This window comes from Rhea pennata, chromosome 17 (genome assembly GCF_028389875.1).
Source record: "Rhea pennata isolate bPtePen1 chromosome 17, bPtePen1.pri, whole genome shotgun sequence".
Taxonomy (NCBI): Eukaryota; Metazoa; Chordata; class Aves; order Rheiformes; family Rheidae; genus Rhea; species Rhea pennata.
Genome location: NC_084679.1, coordinates 9848240 through 9872052, shown reverse-complemented (window position 1 = coordinate 9872052; position 23813 = coordinate 9848240). Strand labels below are relative to the sequence as shown.

At 40.8% G+C, this 23813-nt stretch overlaps 1 protein-coding gene across 2 annotated transcripts in view; it reads right to left on the bottom strand.

Moving 5' to 3' along the window:
* Positions 1-23064, bottom strand: part of LOC134148144 (protein HIRA) — a 38380-nt gene extending 15316 nt beyond the window's left edge. Inside the window, exons 1-12 of one of the 2 annotated variants that reach the window (XM_062589966.1) lie at positions 22948-23064; positions 13082-13144; positions 12203-12313; positions 11336-11426; positions 10729-10823; positions 9836-9931; positions 8359-8519; positions 7278-7445; positions 6656-6769; positions 4869-4939; positions 1189-1294; positions 366-593 (exon numbers count right to left, since the gene is read on the bottom strand). In XM_062589966.1, coding sequence (XP_062445950.1) covers positions 366-593; positions 1189-1294; positions 4869-4939; positions 6656-6769; positions 7278-7445; positions 8359-8519; positions 9836-9931; positions 10729-10823; positions 11336-11426; positions 12203-12313; positions 13082-13144; positions 22948-23026 — 1383 coding nt within the window. In that variant the 5' untranslated portion in view covers positions 23027-23064. The remainder of the gene's footprint in view (positions 1-365; positions 594-1188; positions 1295-4868; positions 4940-6655; positions 6770-7277; positions 7446-8358; positions 8520-9835; positions 9932-10728; positions 10824-11335; positions 11427-12202; positions 12314-13081; positions 13145-22947) is intronic. The other variant, XM_062589967.1, reaches the window with a different exon arrangement.
* Positions 23065-23813: the final 749 nt, after the last annotated feature.

The following is a 23813-nucleotide window of genomic DNA, read 5'->3' as shown; positions in this document are numbered from 1 at the left end:
CTTCATTAAAATTGTTCTCCTGTGTTTAGGAGGGAATTAACTGATCTTCCCAGCCTCTCCCATAGAGAAATTGAAGTACAGTTCTATAGTTAGACTGCTTTTAGCCATCTTTGATTTCCTTTCTGCACATCCAGAATTTAGCACACATCATAGAAATAGCCACAAGTCTCTTCCTGCATGGTCTTAATTCAAATTAGAGCATTTCAAGCCTTCAGCAAGTCCCAGAAATGTCAATGAGCCCATTCATAGACTGAAAGGTGCCCTACAATGTGAACAAGGATGCAGCAATTGTTTTTAAAACAACCAGTTTGATACTTACAGACCTAGTACTTGACACTGTAAAACAACCATCCAAGAACACCCACCTTTCTAATGTCCTCCAAACTCTCCCCATTAACCATGCTTGCCACCTTGGGAGCTGTTGTGGCCGTCCCAGACGCTTCCTTTATTGACGCATTCTTCTGTTCCACCTGCTGCTGTTGCTGTCTCTGTTGATACTTGAGCATCTCTGGATTCTCAATAATGGTAGTAGACAACTGAGCTTCAGTCATTATCGCCAGGCTTTTACCATAGGTGGACTGATGGATGTTGCTCTGTGGGTGTTAAAAAATGTACCATAGCAAAGAAGTGACTATAAGTGCTAGCATGACATCACTGATAATGCTGTAAAGGAGTTACACAAATCTACTGGAATCAATAAAATGCAAATCCTCTGTATAATTTATATGCCAAGGATTTTTATTTATTTATATTTTAATCAATACCTAAATTAATTGGGATACAAAGCTTTAGTTGCTAATAGCAGTAAGTAAAAGAAAGAAAAGAAGTAACAGCGAACACCAAATCAGTTTAAAAAGAGACTTGCATAGAAATAAGTCAAAGAGCAATTTCAAAATGTTTTGAAGCACCCACTCTTTGTTTGCTTGGCCAAATGATTACTTAAAATGTATAATGATGTATACGCAAGGGGATGTTTTCAAATAGATTTTTCTTTCCAGAGTAGATACTAATATTACGATTTTTTTCTTAGCTTGACTACTTTCAAAAATTGTTTTGAAAGTAAACATGAACACATTTTTCCTGTATTATGAAAACAAGTCACTACATACTTCTATAAATAATCCAATATTTTAATGAATCAATACATTATGTATGTACTATCACAGAATGTTTCAGTGCTTACTGTACCTTTTCCTCCTCACTTAGTGGATCTCCAAGTTCATCTTGGGAAAAGTCCAAATATGCCACCGATCCATCCATGGAACACACTAAGATACCAAGTCCATCAAGGGTCCTAAAGGAAATAAAGATCTTTGTTTTCAATGTTTTTTACTGATGCCGAAAGGCAATCCAATAAGCAATAAAAGATGAATAAAAACATGAAGCATAAGATTTATTATCACAGCAACTACTGATAGAACAAAAGTAGTAGGAGAGCACAGAGAAAGAGTGATGGACAGCAGGAGCTTGTGTGCTGATATTCCAAAAGGTGGCACATCAGAGAGGACACAGAGGAAGGTGGCTCGAGAACAACACACCTACCCACAGCACTATCAGCACCATGAAAACTTTCTGTAGAGGTGGAACAGAATACAAACCAAACTGTTCACAATAAAGAATGACAGATTATAAATATACTTGCTGTAGAAACTGTTTGAAGAATTAATATGTTAAAGGAACTAAGTGAAGAAAGGGGCCTTCAGCAGCGAAGCAATGGATATGTACCTTTTTAAGCCTTAGAATTACTGTGTTCGCATAGTATCTAGAGGCCCACAGAAGATGAAGATTCAGCATGCATGGGAGACAAATAACAGATAGTCCATACCTATAAGCAGCTTACACTCTAAATAAACAAGATAGGAATGAGAGAAGAGACTATATAGCTAGTTGGCTAAACTAACCCTTCTCTATCATCATTATCCGAAGCAACAGCAATGAAAAGAAAGCAAGATGTGCATTTGAGTAGCCCATTAACCTCTTCATTAGGCAAGAGCATATGTTTGATTTCGTTGTGTTTTTAAGCAAAATTCATGTGCCCTTGTATGTAGAGATGCCCGATATTAACTCTTCTGAAGGTCTCAAGGATTTTCTTAGAGGGAGAGAAATGGCAGAAACTATACATTGCAGCCTTAATGGAATGACAGCCTTCCATCTATAACCTATTATTCAACACCTGGCGGGGGGGGGGGGGAGGAAAAAGTATTTGAAAAAGTATTTGATAGGCATTTTGACTGTTGACCCAGCAGCTCCCAATCACAGAGCTTATAGAGACAGTGACATGTGGGTTTATCAATGACTTGTCAGAGAGAACAAAGAAGAAAAGAAAACACGTAAAACTCTGAAGTCCTATCCAAACTAGCACAATACAGATTAAAAATATAATACGTATGTTGCGGCTGTTTTCAAACACCTACAGCTTTTTTTATTATTATTGGTGGTTGTTGTCCTGATCTTATCGCATCCAGATGAATTTGCCTCAATATTGTGTAACTAGGTTAACAAATACTACTGTAAATTAGAAAAATGATAAAATCTTGGGAGTTTTTTGCTTGCTTAATATATAGAATTGCTTCTATTGGCCTTTGCATCCAATTATTACATGAAAACATAATGGTGCAGAGGGACTTTAATGATGGATGCAAGTCTAAAAGCCTAAAATAGAAACTGACAGCTACAACACTACTATAGTATAAAGTTTCTCTGAATTTATTCGGTCTAGTTTTAGAATTGGAGAAGAACTGGAACATGTTTCTGGGAACATCCCATATTATTGAAATTTTAGTCATACATTCAGATTTATAAACAGGATATAAAATAAAAAGGTTCCTGAAGATCCTTTGTCTCTCTCAAATATCCCACAAAACCATTTACTTAGAAATTGAAAAATATTAACCAGCTATTACTCCCAATGACACTATGCCAAGAAAAATGTGCAATTTGCAGATGGAGAATTAAGAAAAAATACAGAAAAACAAAAGTATTCAAAGCTATTGTACTACAATAAGAATAGCAGTTCTCATGAACTAGTCCATTTATTGGCTTTCAAGCCTTAACTTATTGAAGTAAAATGTTTTGAAAAGTTTTTACAATGCTTTTCTGAGCTTCATAGCAAAATCCATGTGGCACATAAAAAACAAGAAGCTGCATGACTGTAAGCGTTAACATTTACAGCATAAAAACCAAGAACAGTAACAGCTGTGAAGGTACTGTTTCAAAAGCTAGGAAGTGCTAGAATTAAGCTGTATGCATACTATGAGAAAGTTATTATTTCCCTCCTCAGAACCCTTAACTCTGTTAATTACCTGATGTACGAGCACAGAATGTTTCTTTTTAGTATCATTTACTGGGTGATCTCATGTATTTGTCATTTGTTATTCAAACCATGTAGTGAATAAAGAACTATCGTATTTTTTATGATCAGGGCTTTGATGCTGGTTTGTCCCTACAGTGAGGTAGACTCCACTAACTGGGAGCTACTTCTCCAGTGTAGTTAGTTCCCTTACATCTTGTCCCCCATGCTCCTATCCTTCTTCTGTTAGCAGTTCTTGTACCAGCTGTATTCCCTCCTTATCCTAGTCCCTCCAGCTTCCTCTAGTCTCAGTTTTCCCTTTGCTTTCCCTTTGCTGGTTTTCCAGTTTGTTTGAGGAACATGGGGCAGGTTTAAACTCAGGCTTTACACTCTTAGGAGAGAAAGAAGGGTAGCCCTTGGGAAACAGAAGGAGGAAGGTGCAGCTGGACTGCTATGACAGACAGAAGAACCTGGAGGATATAAACTGGAAAAGCTAGTTAGAAGCACAGTCATGGAAAGCCCAAGACTTGATGTCACCAGTAGCAAGAGGAGGCTGAATGAAGAAACTTGGCCTGCCTCCCCACTTTCCAGCCTGCTCTTTGCCATCCCATCAATCTTGGCCACACTACCTCCTCCTGCTGCTACCAGGACTGGTGCCATGCTTCTGGCTGCTGCAATTCTTTCCCAAACAGACAAGAAGAGGTGGGTTTCAGTACAGCTGGGAGCACTCAGAGGAGAGAAGGAATCTCCCACTCCACTGTAGCACCAAGGTACCAACCCAAGGTGGACAGGATGAACTATGACATGGTTCTGGGAATACACAATAGGGTCACTGACTGTGTTCAAAGAATGACTTCAGCAGCCTTGCATATTTGGCTAAACTGGTTTATTTTTCACATGGCTTTTGTTACTATTTGGCACTGCAGTGCTTCTGCAACCACTGGCATCAGGAAGAAAGCAGGAAAGGAGGAAGCAACACTTACCATGAAAAGAGAAAAATAGATTTGGGCTAGTAGGCTGATGGGAGAAGGGTTTGTCCAACCCAGTCATATCCTGCAACCTTCTAGGAAAGCTCAGTACTTCCCATTCTGCTACCTTTGTGTGGTGGTTGACGAAAGGGGTGTAGTTGGGTGTAATGATTTCATTATCCCTTCTCTGAGTCTTGTTACCTGATCAGCCACAACTACTCTTTACCACACTGCAATCTATACCCTTCACATGGCACTGCAATACCACCGTGTAACTATATTCTTGCTAAACGACCAGAGATATTACATTCACTTTTTTCTACATTAAAATTCTCCAGCAAAGTCTGTGTGTGCATCTGTGTGTGCGTTTAAAAAGAAAAAAACACCACATCCAAAACCTTTCTCTTTGGATATAAGATAACTTGTATCCTTAGGCATAAAGGAACGGTTGGCCTAGAAGGCTCACCTGAACTGTCATCACTCCACAGTGCAATAACTTTACATTGACGTAATGCGCAAAACATGACATGGTGGACTCAAGTTTTATCAAATACCTATTCTACTGAAACTTTTTTTTAAAGCATGGTAACAAACAGAAGCAAACAACTTACCAGGAGATGTCCATGATAGATTTGTCAAACAGCTCATGTATGACAACTAAAGGTCGTTTCAAACACGTGAGCTTAAAAATAGAAGAAACAGAGCTCAGAATTGTAGAGGTCCTATATTAGCACAAATATTAGCACATTAATCCTCTCCTAGAGTCTTAACAATATTTACCACGCAAGATCTGGCCAAGAGACAGCTGTATGCTTGACAGGGCAATATCTTAAGTGCAAAGTTAGCAATTCCATTACTAACACAGAAAACTCTTGGAGAAGCATGGCTGACATTCCATTCTCCCCTCCTTTATTAAACATAGACTGAATTTCTTAATGAACCTAAAGTTCTATGAATGCAGCATAAAAGGCTACCAGTCAAAAAGTAATTCCATAGATGCTAAAGACAGCTTCTATTCTAAGCCTTACTGAGATGAGGATGTTGCAAACCGCCAGGACAAGAGAAAGACAGAACACAGATTAGGATTCCATGTCCTCATTCAGACTACTCCTCTACACAAGCGAAGCCAGTCAATAGCAAGGGGAAATCAACTTGCTATTATTCTTAAAAATTAGTCCTCTATACTTACAGATCACCTTAGTAATAAAGAACTGAGTATGAAAATTCCCAATAACTTGTTCTAAGTTTAAGATTAGTTAAATCAATGGACTTAATAGCTACAGTATATGGTACAAGTAAAATGGAGACAGGAGAGGTCAATGTGATCTAGGATGTTTCATGTTCATAGGTACACAGATGTAAGGCGTGATTTTCAATAGTTATTTCTTTTATGTTTCCATCATAGATCTGTGTTGTGTATATATTGCTCTTTAGCTCTTCAGGGCAAAGACTGCCTATAATCTCCACAATACCTAGTACAACCTCAACAGGCACTCTACATGAAATCATGGTATAAATAGAAAGCAAAATATACTTAGAATGATACTTTGATATGAGTATGCACCAGTAGCATTGCCAAAAACAGATTTACTGTTATGCATTTAGTGACTGATGGATAAATACCACACTAGAATCTATAAATAGTAGACTGTAGTTAGCAATCAGTGTGTTCTGGTGTATGTTCTCATCACAAAGCCTTACAATCAGTTAAACTGATTCCCCACTCTTCGTAGTTGCCAAACCACCCATCTTGCAGCTATAAATGTGAGAATAGCTAATCTTCCCTCAGACAAAATAAAATTTTAGTGTAGCTTAAAAAGTATATATACACATATACTGAAAACCTGAAAGTATTTTTAAAAAGTTAACTCACTTTCACATTTTTTTCTGAAGTGAAGGTAAAAGCCAGTGTGAAGCAGGCAGATGAGGCATATATACACTTAGAAACAGCTAAGCTGTACCTGCTATATTATTCTTATACCCATAAAAGACAGAGTAGCAAAACAAGATTCTAGGAGTTATTAAAGGATAGGTGGGTTAAACATGGAATAAAGTCTTTTTCTTTTAAGACTTACATGGAGAACGCATAAAAGACAGAGGAAGAAAACAGGGCTAAATTACATTTATTAGCTGTGGCAATGCATTATTCTCCTTAACCAGGGCAGCATAGTCTGTCATCCCCTTCTAGCTGCTCTTTGGCTCTAGAATACTGAATTCCTAAAATGAACTAATACCAATCCACTTCCCCTCAGCTAATCCTCTAACAACAGGGAGAATAAAAAAAAAATAAACATGAATCTAAATATATGACTCTAATGCTGAACATATGACGTTTGTGCTAAATCTTCAGGTTATCCAAATGATCACATTAGTCAAAGAAAGCAAAAAAAAAGTTTACCCAGACAGAAAGAGATCGATCCTTGCTACCAACAGCACAACAGCAGTAGGGACAACTTGACTTGGTGGAGCTCCCATTCTTTTGTTTCTTCTTGAAGATTTTTGGATTAAATTTCTGAACAAGCAAGATAACACAAGATGTATTATAGTAACTACATTAGAATAGCTGCTTTAAAAGCAAGTTTCATACTCAAAAAATGAAAAAAATAGCATTTCATGGAAATAAATTCTATAACCAGACTTTATAATGGCACTGACAAAATGCACATATGTTTTCTTAAAGGTCCTTCTGAATGCCTTAACACGAATGCCAAAGAATATAATTTTACCTAGCAAACTGGAACACACTAGAAACCTAGAGTCAGTTCAATCTAGTCACTGAACAGCTAACAAAGTTAGTGTTTGGTGTTCCTAGTGTGTTCATCTACCTTCAGTTCCCTTACCTCAAGAGCAGGTTGATGAACTGATTCCAACATTAAAGCTGACATTTTTAAACACCATCATGTGTTAGCTTTACTAACCTCTGCACCTCTCTCCAATTATTGTCCCATTTATGCATAAAATTATCAGAAAACACATACTAGAAATTTTACTTTGGAGATAAGTTACCATCGTTCACTCACCACTACTGTTACTGCCTTCCGATGCCCTACAAAATCCATGTTGGTTTTCCATCCATCTCTCTCAATGATCTGAGCAGTAGGTCCAGAATTATTCATGGCGTGAGCAGAAACAAGATAGTGACCATCAGGTGACCAGCTGAGACGCAACACATGCGTTGTCCCTCCACACTGGAAAAAACAAAATAAAACAAAAACTAAACAAAGCATACCAGAGCTTTAAAAGTGTCTGGACTGGGCAAACAAAAGATTTTAATACAAATCATTTAAAGTTTATATTTAGGGAAAATAATCACAAAACAAATCTGAGGATATAAAAGAATGACACTGCACACAATTCTCAGCACTTAGCCACATTTATACAGCTGATGTGACATAATTTATGAAGCCTTACCAAAAGGGGGAAAAAGAAACTCAGAAAATTTTTAAAAAGGAAAAAAAAAAATCCAGAAAGTGCATTTCTTTAGCATTTAAAATAATGCAAGTCTCTCTAGATACTGTACACTCATCAAGATCTTGGTCAGTGACAGGGTTGTAGCATAACAGCTGCCAACAATGAATTTTGACTTTGCAAACACAAACGCAGACACAAATTCAGGAATTTAATCTCTTGCTAAGAGCAATTACACTAATCACAGTACCAGAAGACCACTGTAAAACGTTCCACTCACCAAGCACCAGCTTCTGTACCCCAAAATTTAATCCTTTAGTCAAAGTCATCACAGAAAAATGGCCCTACTAGGCTAGACCAAAGATCCCAGATACTTACCTGGTAGTGGCTGACAGAAGATGTGTAGGGAAGAGCATAAGAGCAATGGAATGGCAGGTCAATACTTCCTTGGAATGACTGCTGCATTTCCACAAATTTACTTAGCTTTTTATGTAATCCACTTAAACTTTCAGCATCCACAACATTCGATGGCAATCTGAGTCTCAATTCTACCTCTTCTTCTTTTTTTTTTTAATCTACCAGTGATTAGTTTCAGTTGATCCAGTACTTTTTAATTAATTCATACTTCTGTAACATCAGAGTTATTCTTATAATTTTTAATTTATTCTATAAAGAATAGTCACACATTCATACCTCATCAAACGGTTTTGTGATGCTGGTTTCCAACTGCCAGTCCATGGTCCGCCACACCTTCAAGCTTCGGTCATCAGCTTGAGAGGCAATATATTTTCCTACAGGATCCCAAGTCAGTCCTTTCACCAAGCCAGAATGTCCCTTCAAAGTGGCAAGAATTTCTGAGCACATACCAAAGAAAAAAAAAGGAGAGAATACAGAACAGATACTGTATTTCTTTCAGGACAGGTCTCCTTGAAACAGTATATTAAATATCATCTCTTCTAAATATACAAACACCAACCAAACTGGAACTTATATTTAAACCAAGAGTGATACATAAACATGATAAAGAGAACTCTGGTCAAAATAAGGAGTGTCAAACCCTATATAAGAAATAGATCAGAGCTGGGAGACCAGCAGAACCTAGGAAGTCTAGAAAAGCACTTTCAAGGTATGGAAAGCTGTACTTTAATTAGCACTTCAGTCAAACTTTCATTTTTTCCTCTGTACCCAAAGACCATCAAAACAAACCTATCTTTGTATACCAAATATGAATTAAATTATGACTGAAGAGATATGGAAGCCTGGCAGACCCAGTAACCTATTATCAGTTAATCTGTTGCTTATCAGAGTGTTAAAGAAGAGGTTGAGAATACTGCACAGGCTACACAGCTTGAAAGAACAACACCTCTGATATTACCTGATATTATCAGATACTGAGGCAGTAGCCCTAAAACAAGCCATAGTGTCTATGCATCATGCAATGGGAGCTTGAGCCTACATCATATCATGCGAAGAGAAGTAGCCAAATAAAGGCACGTACTCCCTGGCTGCTGCAGGCCCTTGCAAGTCAAATAAAGCTGTCCTGTAGACCGACTAGCTGCACCTGGCCTTAGGACTATATGAATTGCCAGCACTGCAGCAGTAGAAGGAAAACAGCCAAAGGGAAGACTGAAGAACTTTTGTTACTGTGAGAGAAGATGGCGTTAAGGCTCTCCTAGTTCTTCCTTTCTCCCTTTCATCAAGTAAATTCAGAGAGGTTATTAAGCAGCAATATTTAGAATGTGGTAAATAAGATAAGGGGCCCTCAAAGCTAAAAGGACAGAAAGTCCTATTGGTACCAAAGCAGCAGAAAAAGAATTACAGATATACTCCTAATATTATGCCAAATTTCTGTTTATCTGTGATTTTACAAAGAAAGAGAGAAAGAAGATACATGTAATAACGAGCCTCATGTAAAATTAGCAGCACAATCTGAATGTAACCTCTCTCTACAGCAGAGAGGAATCCACAGCACATTGTCAACAAAACTTGGGATAATGACTGACTCACCAGACTGCGTGTCATCTCAAAAGACAGGATAATCCATTCCCACATATACATACACTACATATATACATTACATTTACATTTTCACAATCACTGACATACAGCATTAAAGGGAGAAGTTTGTCAGAGTTACATACCTGCACATCTAAAATATAAGAATTCTCACCTGGAAATTTGACAGCATTCCAAATGACAACAGTGTTATCCACACTGCATGATGCCAGCCAGGCATCATGAGGCGACCATGCTACATCCATGACATCTGTTTAAAAACCCAAATGTTTTCATATAAGACATTGTTGAAAAACAAAATTCTATTTAAAAAACTTGTGACAATTTTTTTCCCATCAGTGAAAAAGATTATGGCTTCAGAGTAAAAGAAAGAAAGAAAGAAAACGAACATGACTATCTGGGAGCAAGGCACTCCCATCTGTAATGTTCAACAGGGGACGACAAAAAAGATTCTAGGTAGAAAATGCAACGTTTAGAAATTATAGGAAGCACTAATACACCCATAGAAAGTATATTTTTTGCTTTTTGAATGAAAAAACAATAGCAGCTGTTGCAATGCATTTACTTTGATCAATTCATGTACGTTGGAAAAAGTGACTGAAATCTTGATTTTAATCATAGTTCACATCAACAAGTGGGAGTTGTATTCATCTTTTGTATTTGCTCTTTCATTATTTTGTTCTAAATAAACACTAATATTCTTTGGTTTACACAACTTTCTTTTGCCAACCAGGAGACTATCCACTTTAACTTTGGACATTTATTTAAATAAAAATACAGCTTAGCTTCCTTTATTCAGATTAATTTTTAAGTTAATAAATAGTGAAAGAAATTCCTTAGTTACTCATTTTTTCCAGAGCCACAAGTTACTTGTATGAAAACTGAAAATTGATTAGCAACATTTTCCAACAGATTTTCACAGTTGCTCTTAAAAGGGATTACTGACTTGCCACCGATTCTATAGGTTTTGAAAAGAGAAGTATGCTAGTGAAAACAAATTCTAACAAATACATTCAGATTAGGTTCATTCTACACCTTTTAACTTACCCCCTGAATGGCTTCTGAGAATTGATACACATCTCCACTGCTCAACATTAGTAAGTTTGCTACTAGAACCAAACACAGTGCTAGGTCCAATGTACCTAATTAAAACAGGAACAACAGAATTATCAGCAGAACCACATCAACTTCTTAATTGATCTCTTTCTTCCTAAAGAAAGGACACTTCTATTTTCATTGCAGAAACAAGTAAATAGAAAATTGAAACACAAAAATGTAGGTTTTTTTAAACAAAGTAATTACAGTTATTAAAATTTAACTAACAAAAAGTAGAAAGTCTACAGATAGTAAGAAAATGCTAATATTTAAGATAACTTTTTAAATCTCTGAGAAGCTTTCTTCAAGGACAGAAGAAAATGCCTCAGCTCCTAGACAGGAGCATGACTTGTCCCATAGAGACACTGCAGGCCAAGAGACAGGATAAGAGAACAAGTCTCCGATATCAGTAATGTGATCTGATTGATTTCGGCACCATGTGCATAATGTGAAGCACAGAACTTGTAAAAGGCTGGCATGGGGAAGAAGAAGCAAGAGACTTAGCAGAGTAGCCTGCTTGAAGTAAAATACAGAACTGCCAAGGAAAAAACATGCTTACGCAGCTCTTTTCCACACCATAATCAGCTTGTCATCTCCCCCTGAAGCCAAGTAAACTCCATTGTTGGACCATCGCACACAGTTCACACAAGCTGAAATGTAGAAAAGAAAATTTGTAAGATAAAAACAAGCATAAATGGTTCTAGACCAGAGAAAGAATTCATTATAAGCAAAACTTAACAGAAGATGTTTAGAATTTAGTAGGTGTGCTTTTTCTACTCAAAGCAGTTACTCTGTCTGCTTCAGATAAATGAATTGGTACTTATCTTACAGTAGCAGTCGAAGAACTTCTTAGTTTAAAGAAATCACCCCTTATTTAAAAAAAAAAAAGCTTCAGCAAAAGTAATTCATAAGGATAAAGATTAATATTCACCTAACAAAGAAAACCGCTTGTTATAAATTAGGCAAGATTAAGATGGAAAAAGAAGGAAAAGTATATCTCGAAGAAAACACAGATAACCATTGTTCCTTCAAATACAATATGCAATAAACCTAAAATAATATTGAACTATAACCGATATACTTCATATGTTCCCTTCATACTTATTCCTTCTCTTGCTTTTTCCTTCAAAGTTATCCAGTTTCTCAAAATGTGTATTATGAATTATTTTGTGGACACAGCTGAAAAGGTTCATAAGGAAGAGATTTCCAAAAATAAATACTTCTATATTTCTCCAAATATTTTTCTACAGCATAACAACATGTTCCATTGAATACCTAGAAAAGTACATAGCCAAAGTCTGAGACTGCTCTGCTGTATTTTATTGATTTTCACCACTGGACATAGCATTATTTTCATAATTACAAACAGATGTAGTGCTTAAGCTTTGGCATATTACCTACAATCAGTACAAAGAATCTATGTTACCTAAGTGATTGTCCATCTGACAAAGCATCTTGGGAATATTTTCATTCTTTTCATCTTCCTCTTTCAGGACAGGAGCCATATTCCAGATCACAACTTTCCCAGAATCCTGGCCTGCAGATGAAGAAAAAGCCATCCTCTTATGTATGTGTAAAAATCAAAACAGGTTTTCAACTTACTCTCAGTTTCAGAGCAGACAGTAGCACTTAAGCACTACTGCAGTGGGAACTTTGGAAATATTTAATAATAGATGTCCTTCTGATTCAACTGTGTACTCAAAAGTGTTTTCCTGAAGCTATTAAAAAAGAGTTATACAGCCTGGTTCAAGAAAAACAAAAAACTCCACTATACCTAACAGTTATATCAACTATAAGAATGTATTATTTATAATCAAATTGTATTTAACAAGAGAAGAGAGACTGTCAAAACCTAAATTGTACTTGCTGTATCCAATATAAAATCATTCACTATAGCAATCCAACCTATATTTTAGCTTATATTTCTTGAACAATTCAATCTACATAACTGGATTTTTTTTGTCCCAATAATTCCACTACGTAGCTGTTCAAAAGGCCAAACTTCGCATTCAGTTCCCCTTCAGATATAAAAGCAATGTGGCCAGTATGATCATAACTCAACTATCTCAACTGCTCAGCTACTATGTCAATTGATGCTCAAGGGGATAAGGGCATCAGAAACTATGACCCTGCCTACCCTAGCAACACAGGACACTTTTCAATACATATTAATGATTTACATAATTATCTGCTTCTTGGAGAACTAAGAAATGCATTTTTAAAAGGGTCAGAATGATTATAGTGCTGTGAGAGCACAAGATTATCGTAGCCCAAAATTCTGCCTTCTGTCAGTACACAGACATACCTTGCCCTCCTGTTGCAAACTTGGTCCCATCTGGATGAATATCCACTGAAAATATTGGCTTTCCTGCAATTAGGGAACAAGAAGAAACATACTGAAATGCTTTATAGTTGATAAAATGCAGCAATGCCAAAAGAATCCTAACTGTTCTGGCTATCAAATAACAATTTTCTCCTAAAAGCTGTAGCTACAATGTAAAATAATGTGGAAGTTATCACAGCATAATAAACCAGTAACAATCAAGGACCCTTAACCCAGCAGGATACGCCAAATACAGCAAAGCAAAATAATCTCACAATGCACATGTCAACTAGGTAAAACTGTATTTGAGTAAGCAATTTCCTTCAGGTTTCTGTAGTTCATTAGTTGATAACCTGGAGCAACATGTGATTTTGTGTCTGTTTTTAGGTTTCCCTTCTTTTTTTTCCCTTTTCTTTTCTTTCTTTCTTTTTTTTTTTTTTTTTAATCTTCCCCAATCTCAGATTGCATCTGTTGGTCATACAACTATCTGCCTCAAACTTGAATTTTGTTGTCATGAAATGCTTCTGCCAAAAATTTATCTTTTACTTTTATGACTTCTAAATAGACAAAGGAAGACTAATTAAGTCATTCATAGTCTCCATAGGCTGTATCTTCCAGAAGAAAAGTAATCATTTTATAAAAACTTAAACTATCCAACAAATAACTAGCATAGTGAGGGAACAGCTTTTGAAAGCAGGCAGTCTCCACTCTCAGCCTGCTCTGCTCTGACCATTAGATCACGCACTCTCCTTACGTTCACAGTTGGTTCAGCCTCTGCAGGAGTGGGTAGAGGGTGGTACACAGAAGTAACTTGTTGCCTTTCAACAGTGCTGGAAAAGCTAGTGCTAAGGATGACTTGAAGTACACCAGATTTTCAAGCAGCAAAACCTAAGGACTACACGTGATTTCTACATTCAAATAATTTCTGGCAGCAGTCTGAACTCTCTACAAATAAGAATGCTCCCGCAAGCAAGATCACAAGCCTGCCAGCACGAAAGATGGCAGTTTGTTGTAGTGGCAAAAGGAACCACAACTCACCTGTCAAGATTATTTGATAAATTTCCCAGGTATGTCTATTCTTGCATTGTATTGCTGTGGTGTGCTAAGACATAAATGACAAAACCTGGGGAACTTACCCAGTTTATCCAACCATACGTTTTACGCTATAAAATGTCCAGTATTTCTTACTTGTTGAGGGATATGCACTCTGCTTTGAATAACTTTTATGTTCACTTTTTTTAAGGTTTATTTTATTTGGATTCTTAATGCAACCCTGACATGTGATTTCCCTTAAAATTTTAAAGGCAGCCAAGCAAAGACCTTAAGTACAGAAAGATGGCACTAAAACTACATTCCTTCCATGTCCTTTAAACCACATAAGACACACAAGCTGATGTTAAGCTACAGCTTCTCTTCAGGTTGTTGAGCCTGAATCTATCCTTTATTCTACTACCTTCAATGTAACATACAGGGATAAGCTGAACATTTTGAGCACAGAAAGAAAACATTATTTTACTCTTCCAAAGATAATGAAATTCCCTTAAATTAAGTCAGTGCATCATTTAAACTAGATGAAAAAACTAACACTCACGGAAACAGGCTATTCCATAGACCTCGCAGTGGGAAAGGCTTTCATCTGTGCCAACAGTTCCAAGGAAGGAAGTTACTCTATGCTCAGACCTGCCCTTGCACAAGATCAGGTAAGTGCTCCCTCCAGTTGTCAAAGAATGAGCCTGGTTCATTTTGCTTATAGCAGATTAGGTATCACGCACAGGACTAGAAAACAATTGCCCAGCAAATCAGAAGGGTTTGTAACCTCTAGCAGGAGGACATCAATAAGCAGGGGAGACTAAATTCCATAGATGAAAATGCCCATATGAATAAGGCTTCAGAGTTCATGTGGTTTGTAGTTCAGCAATACTGCACTTAAAACTCATTTAGCAGATGCAGCTGTCTTGCATGGGAAGTTCCATTCCACTAAATTGACTGTTAATAGCACCTTGCCTGCCTCTCTCCCCTCCCTTCCCTCATCTGCTCCAATTCCACCACTCACCCTTTCCAAAAGGTGCAAAAGACTGCATTAAAAAGTAACTGCAACCAAAGCACACGATGGCAAGTTTTTGTTTAGCAGACACATTGGCTTCTCATTATTTGGGCAAAATAGACACACCACACACACATTCTGAATGACTGTGAAATCAGTGTTACGCCTATTGCTTTGCAGAAATTGACATTAAAATGTTAGTGTGCCACCTAAAATTACAAGATAACATTGATCTCTTCTGAGAGCTACCTTTGTGAGCGTACATGATCATTTGTTCCAATTTTTAAAAGTGATAAACTGAAGACATCTACATTTGAAGCTACAATCTGGATACCTGCTACTTACAAGATGTGACATTATTAAACCCAAAAGACAATAGGCTTTACTAAAATATTTATTAGATTATATTTTTTTAAAAAAGGGAGTTAAAATGTAGTTACCTTTTTCTTTGCTATGTCTTAAAACTATCATAACATCTCCAATTTCTGCCTTACTCTAAGAGCACAATTCTTCAGGATTAGTAACATCACCTAGCTTCCTCTTTCTGGGAAAAGCTTTTGTGTAGCTCCACAAATGGAGTTGATGGAAATTTAACAAATTATCTTACTTACAGAACCAGAGGTAATTTAGCTGCAAATCCATCATAAAATCCTAAAATCAGCCACACCACATTAGAGAAAATGTCTACCTAGCCCAATATTCTGTGTTCAACAGGGACCAGCACCAGGTATCTACCTAAGGATTATCTACAATGGCAATCACACAACAGTTCTTCCCTAGAACAATCTTCCAGCTCCAAGAATTTACAGTTTGGACTTCCTGAACCAGAGATGGGATCTTTGTACTCAGTACCCTGCAATTGGCTTATCTTCTACACATTCCTCTAGTCATTTTTCAAGTCTAGAATCCTTATCACCCACTACCCCTGATGCATGGAGGTCCACAACTCAGCTATGCAGCTCAGTGAAGAACCTACCTCATGTGCTCAGCACTTGCTACCTGTTTCTCTGATGCCCTTAATTCTTGGATGGGAAGAAATCATTCCACACTCACTCCTTCCCCACCATTCAGTGTTATACACATTCACCGTACCTCCCACTCAGTCCTCCCTTTTCCAGCTGAGAGTCCTAGTCTACTCGGTCATTCCTCGTAGAAAAACTGTTTCATACTTCTGCTCATTTTGGTCTCTCCTCTCTGTGCCTCTTTCAGTTCTCCAATATCTTTTACGACATTGGAGGGAACTTGTATTGGAAAGCCTCTTCAAGTGTAAATGCTCCACGTGTTTATACAGTAGCATAAAGTTTTATTTCCAGTTATTAATTCTAGTCCTAGCATAAATGTGGCTTTTGATCTAATCAGCATTGAGTAGATATTTCACAAGTTGTTAGTCCTAAAAACTCAAATCTCAGTGGAGGTCTCAGTCATCAGATCACAGGGCAACATTTTGCAGGCAAAGTTTAAAAAGCGTATGGATTTCGTACTCAAGAAAGACAGCCTTGATAAGCAAAGCCCTCAAAGAAATAGCAGATAAAGTTTCCTAGGTTTGATGAAGAGAACTTCTCCCACAGGTAACTACCCATACAGAATGAGCCATGCAGGATCAGCCAATTAGCTTAAAGCATGGCAGCTTGTGCATGTGAAATTCATCTCCTGTAAGAAACAAATAGTTCCCATCTGATAGATAACACCCAATGAGCTGGGCTAGTTTTAGCCACATTACCTACAGAAAGAAAAGTCTCTGAATGAATCTCACCAGCAACATCCAGATGCATCTTGTTTGCTAACAAGTGCAATGTTTAATCCTCACTCTGAAAGGTATGCTTTCCCCCCCTATAGAAACATTACTTTATTAAATCAAAGTGCAGACTTCTTGGAGCTTCTATAGATAAGAGTCCTCCATTTTCCAAATACAGGAGATCTGTCAAACTACATCCAGTCTCAAAAAACCCCACTGCCAATCTGTCACCTATTCTTAGTGAACATCTTGCATTATTCAAAACACAAACAGTAACTACAAAATGCCATGTTATATACTAGCACAGCAAAATATTTACAAGTTGACCTGGATAAAATATCATTTCCAAGTCAATCTGGACTTTATTTCAAATTCCTTTGGAAGCTATTCTAAGATCTGTGGATAATATGATTAATCATGGACTATACAGTTGTTCAGAGCCCATAGCCTTTAGTCCACAATGTTTTTTGTGCTCTTGCACTTCAAGTACAAGTTTCATTAGTGGAGGAATGCGTAAGTGTAACTTGAGAAGAGCAACCCAGTGAGGGAAGCAACCACTTATGACCTACCTCAAGACCACCGGTATCAGGATTCCATTCCTGCCTCTGGCTGCATACAACTTACCTGTTGGTTAAGAGAACAGCCAAGCACCGCGGCAGCCCTGCTTAGGGCTTTCTGCAGGAAACAACTACTGGATCTACAAGCCTGAGCTATTGCCACTTGAGCTAGATTGTTCACACTTGCTTTTTAGGCAATAGCAGAGCTACTATGCAATTCAGCACCAGAAAGCACAGAGATGCACAGATGCATAGGGTATAACCCAAACGAGGCAGCACACAGTTTGGGCCCTTTTCCCAAGGAACAGTCTGTAGAAGAGCCCTAGTTATAACTGGACACACTCGCAGGTCTGCTCCTTATTTCTGTACAAGCAGTGGAGTTTCATATGAGAAGCAAAAGAGAACACACCTCATGCACATGATGCCCTATAGCCCAAGGGAAACCAGAAGGCACTGCATGGGTGAGTCGCACTCACGCTCATATGCACAGAGGTATATGACTTTATATTTATAGCAGTGAGGTGAAGTGTTTCAGAAGTAGAAGGTCTGCACATAGCCACTGCTGTGTACACGTTAGCCAAGTGCCCTCACGGTCCTTTTAAAACTCGCCGTTAACCACCACACCACCACCTCTCCAGGAGCCTGAAAAGGGAAGGATTCAGAAGAACAGTCTATCACCTTAAGTAATCACAGAACAGCACTTTTGCTTCTGTTACAAAATACAAGTACTTAGTACCAACACACTGGTCTTTGAACAACAAAATGCTACATACTTTTTTTTTTGTATTTGTAAAAAAGTAGAAAGTAAGTGTGTTAAAAGTTAAAGGCAGATCTGAATGGGATACAGGTAACTTTATGTGATACATGGGAGAAAAAAAAAAAAAAAAAAAAAAAAAAGAGGTTCCAAGTGCAAAAGTTCCAAGTGCACCAAAAAAGCCTATTTAAAGTAGAAAAAATCAAGTTTTTCAGAACACTCCAAAAGGATTCATACAGTACTTTTAGAGTTAGGTAAGGCAGCTTTTGCTGTGGGGTTGTTTATTTTCTTTTTGTTTGGGTTTTTTGGGGCATGCAAATTAATCCTCAATAAAAACAACTGAGCTTGAAAGTTGTTCATCTCCAGAAACGAGTTTTACCTTTACTATTTATTAGAAAGCAGTGTATCAAAATCACAAACAAATTCAGTTCCCATTTAGCACAAACACTGCATGAAGTTTCAACTCAGCTTTGTTACACAGGCACACATATGAGTAGAGATAGGTAAAATATATGTGGACTTCATAGTGGCACTTCAAAGTCTCTAAGCTAGTGGTAAGAAGCATGAGTACTGAAACACACTTTCCTTGACAAGGAAAATCTTTCTAGTGTTCTTTTCCAAGACTTACATGCATTTACAATTTCTCGGCTATTGAGAAACAGCTTGTCTTGATTAGACACATTTAAAACATGGGATCATTAATAAAAACTTGCATACTTGTGAATGTATATTAATTCTTTTACAATCTAAAAGGAAATTCTTGGTAGTTCTTAATCACTATTTGCTCAATACACTTCAATGTTTTCTATATCCCTTAAAACACAGAACAACTTCAACAATCATTAGATTGTTTGCTCAAGTAAACGAAGACTTACATTTCCTTCTAGTTTTATAAGTCTACAGATGTAAAATGATTAGAGAAAGAGAGACTATAGATTAACTGATTACAGGACAGAAATTAAGAAAGGCAAAAAGTCATTTTCAGGGTGATTCTTCTTGCCTGGTGCAGTTATTGGGGTAAGACCATCTACAGTAGTGGACAACTCTCACAGGTTAAAGCTATAAAACCTGTTCCATAGTACTTATGGCTTATAAACTGATCACAGATACTGTATTTGTCCCTCACTTCTGATATTTTCTCAAAATAAAGAGAAGGAGCCATTTTTTGATAGCAACCACTTCCTTCTCGGGGTCTGCTTCTTCCTTTAACTGATTACGTTTTTAAACCCTGTTAAAAAGAGCCAAAGGGCAAAAGAATCCTGTTTTAAAATGAATAAATGCTTTCCTACATTTTGGATACTCAGGCCACTGGAGAAGTTTTGAATTTCCTGCTAGTAATTAAGCATAAAAACAAAATATAAGTAACTTGAACACTAACAATAAAATTTAACCTGTTGTGGTTTAAGACATTTCTTACTCTTGTAATAATCTCTAGAAAAAATAGCTTAAATTATTGAAGTTCCAATATCACTCAACACAAAAAAAGAAAACTAAGTTCAGCAGAAAAAGAACACCTTATGATGGACTGAGACATCCTGTTGAATTCTTTGCTTTACGTATATTATAAGTATTCGGGTGCTTTAAGAAATAATAATAGTGAAACAAGCTGGAAAAAAAAATACAGTCAAGATAGCTCAAAGAGAGGTTCCCATCTTAAAAAATATGGGCAGCTTTAAATATTTGTTATTTTTGTTATTTTTTAACTTTAGGCAACAATCAATGAACTATAAAGACAATCTTCAGTGACTTTGTACTACAATATGAATGAGTTTCTATTTATTTTGCTTCCAGCCCATCTACTACGTAACATTCAATATGACTCACAAATCAATTCAAATATTTACATTCCACCATTATACCTTGAAGAGACAATAAACTCTATGCCTACATTTAAACAAAAGCAGGCTCTAATTCTACAAATTGTTATACATGAACAGCACAGTACATTGGGGTTTGCAAAAGTTTCTCCGAATTACAAGGGATCTCCTGTAGGGTTCAGCACTCACCTGCACTAACCATCTTGAAAGACCAAGGTCCTCAAAGAATTGTGTGCAAAATATGTATATACAGCTGGTGGATACATGATACATCTTTACATAGGTACCAAATGAAAGAAACCAGGAAGGAGAAACACACCTTCTACATTTTACAGGTTTATTTTTAACTCACCACCACCACCACCCTCAGCCATGAAATTATGGTTTTCAATATGCTCCCCTGCTCTAAGTCAAAGAAATATGGAAGATGAGAACAAGATTACGATGAGAATTTCATGAGAAATCTAATAAATTAGCATTAACAGTGTGAAAGACTTACAGCATATCCATTTGAATAAACACTTCCAATAAGTACTCAGATAAGTCAACAATAGTAACTCCAAGACAAAAACCTATAGAACCAAAATGTATTAAAGTGCTTTTATAGTAAATACACAGCATCTCAGCTGAGCTGTGTACAATTTCCATTTGTATTGAACATGATTTCCATGTGACACTGATTTCTGATTCCTGTTAATTCACGGAGAATGTATGCCTGTAAGAATCACTAAACTTGTTCTAGTCCATTCAATAAAATGAAAATCCCCAAACTGAGTGGGGAAAGGGAAAGACAGGAATGGTCTTTGCAAATGGGCTCCCGCTGATGCTAAGATCCAGAGAGGCATACAACAGTGTGCTCACATGCAGCCAAAGATCAAGATTTAAATGCTACACTTGTTCAGATTAACCGAGTAAAAATGTAAACCATGCCTCAACTGAAAGTACTTTCATGTTTCTCTTAGTTCAGTGTGACCCTTCATTACAAGTCTAGGTTCATCTGCTGACTATATAATTAGGGTAATAAAGATGCACATGAATTGCAACATTAGGCTTAAGTAGGCTAGGTTCTTAAAACCTGTGGCATGATTACAAAAACAGCAAAGCCTACTGAAGGCTAGATATAAAGTTGCAACTGTTTTTTAACTCAAAGGAAAGTTCTCCAACTTGAATGAGCTGGGCTCTAGCTTGGTCTTATTCTAGATAGAAAGCAGCTAGGTAAGTCCAACTATAGGCATTTATATCAGTGTATAAAATTTATAGTCAAAATAATGTTGTATGCATGAATTTGAGGACAAAGCTTGCACACTCAAAAAGGGAGCTCTTCACATGTTATATTTCTTCTTACTGCTACACTAGGAATGATACAAACGTTCCTCTTCAGAGTGTTCATAAGCAGTGCAAATACAAAACACTGATGTTGTCCTGTAGTTACTAATTTAGAAAAATATAGATTTCTGTCTCAATATTAACACTTAACTCTAAAGTGTTTTACTTCACCCATCACTATGATATCGTTAGAGGAGAGGCAGACAAGATACTGTACAAACTCAGAAAGTTTCAATCAAAACAGCCTTCCACCCCCCAACTAATGACAGCACAGCAGGCTGACGCGGAAGCTCATCCACTTGGGGACTTTAACCCTGAACACAGCTGGCCAGGAGGGACCACTGCAGTAAGCACTGCCGCGTGCACGGGACTTCCACGCCAGACTGACAGACTAAACTGCTGTGTGAGGGCCTCCGCTCTCCTTCCCATGCACTGCACGAGACTCGAGCCATCATTTGGCGCGTTCGCAAACAGGGACTGGTCCCACTGCTCAACTTGTGCCAGGCAGGTGAAGGCAGCTCAGCATCCAGCCAGCAGCACTTGGCTGCTCGCCGTGGTGAGCCAGTGCTCCGCGGAACACGTGCCGCAGATGAGCTCTTGACTTTTGAGCAGGGGCTCCGGGGAGAGAGGCCACGGCGGGGGCGCCCCCCAACACAGCGGCCGTCGCCCCAACGCAGCGGCCGTCGCCGCGGCAGGGACGCCCCAACGCGGCAGCCGTCGCCCCAACGCGGCGGCCGTCGCCGCGGTGGGGGCGCCCCAACGCAGCGGCCGTCGCCCCAACGCAGCGGCTGTTGCCGCGGTGGGGGCCCCTCAACACGGTGGCCGTCGCCCCAACGCAGCGGCCGTTGCTGCGGTGGGGGCGCCCCAACGCAGCGGCCGTTGCCGCGGTGGGGGCCCCTCAACACGGCGGCCGTCGCCCCAACGCAGCGGCCGTTGCCGTGGCAGCCGTCGCCCCAACGCAGCGGCCGTTGCCGCGGTGGGGGCGCCCCAACGCAGCGGCCATCGCCCCAACGCAGCGGCCGTTGCCGCGGCAGCCGTCGCCCCAACGCAGCGGCCGTCGCCCCAACGCAGCGGCCGTTGCCGCGGTGGGGGCGCCCCAATGCAGCGGCCGTTGCCGCGGTGGGGGCCCCTCAACACGGCGGCCGTCGCCCCAACGCAGCGGCCGTTGCCGCGGCAGCCGTTGCCCCAACGCGGCGGCCGTCGCCGCGGCGGGGGCCCCAACAGAACCCAACGGCCCGCTGCTCCGCGGCCCCCTCCCCAGGGCTCCTCGAGCACCCAGACTCCGTGCCGGGGAAGCGGCGCCTCCCTCGAGGCCGCGGTTTCGTTTCTGCACCACTCACCTTGGCAAACCGCGTCAGGCGCTGCTCGCCCACTGCCGCGGCCCGGGCGCCGCGGGCACCAGGCAAGCCCAGGCTCCGAAAACTTGTTGCACCCCAAAGCGCCCCCCCGCCCGGGCAACCGCGTTACGCCGCGGGGTCGGTTACATTTTTGCGGTTAACTCGCACCAGGCGGCTGTTCCCCGGCTCCCGGCGGTTGCGGAGCGGGGCAACCGCGGCCCGTGGGGGCGGTGGGGCAGCCGCGACCCGACCTGCCCCGCCGGGGCCCGCGCACGCACCTGCCTCGCGGCACCTGCCGCCCGCGCCGCCGCCGGCCTCACCATTGTGGTTGACCCAGGTCGGCTTCAGCAGCCTCATTGTCGCCCGCCCGGGGCCCCCTCGGGCCGCGGCCCCCGGCGCCCCAGGGCGGCTCCGCCCGGGCTGCCCGCGGCTCCGCTCCGCGCCGCCGAGCTCAGCGGCCGCCGGCCACCATGGGCTGCCGCCGCCGCCGCCGCTGCTGCCGCCGCCGCCGCCGCCGCACTCCGCTCTGCCCGCCCCCTCCGCCGGCCGGAGCCGCCTCAGCGCCGTTCCATGCCCCGGCGTCGCCCGCGCCCGTTCCACAGCCGCGGCCGCTGTCGCCTGGCCGCATCCCCCGCTCGGCTCCCCGGCAACGCCGGAACTCGGCGCCTGGCAACCGCCTAACCGGCCCGGCGGGAAACAGCCGCCCCCGAGCCCCAGCGTTCCCCCCGCCTGGGCCGGGCGGGGGGCGAGCTCCCGCGCGGCGCCGCGCCCCGCCTCCATGGCGGCGCCCGCGGGGTGCCGAAGGCGGGGACGGAGCCTCCGCGGCGGCGGCGCCCCCTGCCGGGCGGCGGCCGTGGCGGGGCGGCGGCGCGGGCCGAGCTCTGCGCGCCGCCGCGGGGACTGGGGAGCGCTCGGGGCGGCAGGGAGCCGCCCGCCAGGGGCGGTTTCGCCTTGCGCACATGAGCGCTGGCTTCATGCCGAGGACGCTCGGAAACGCTCCGGGGCCGGGCGGGCGGCGGCAGGGGCCGGGCGCCGGGCCGCGGGCGGCGGCGGGGAGGGCTGGCGGCGCCGCGCGGACGCTACGCGGCAGCGGGCCCCGCCGCGGCTGCCGGGAGGAACAGCGCCCCGCCCGGCTTCGCCTCGG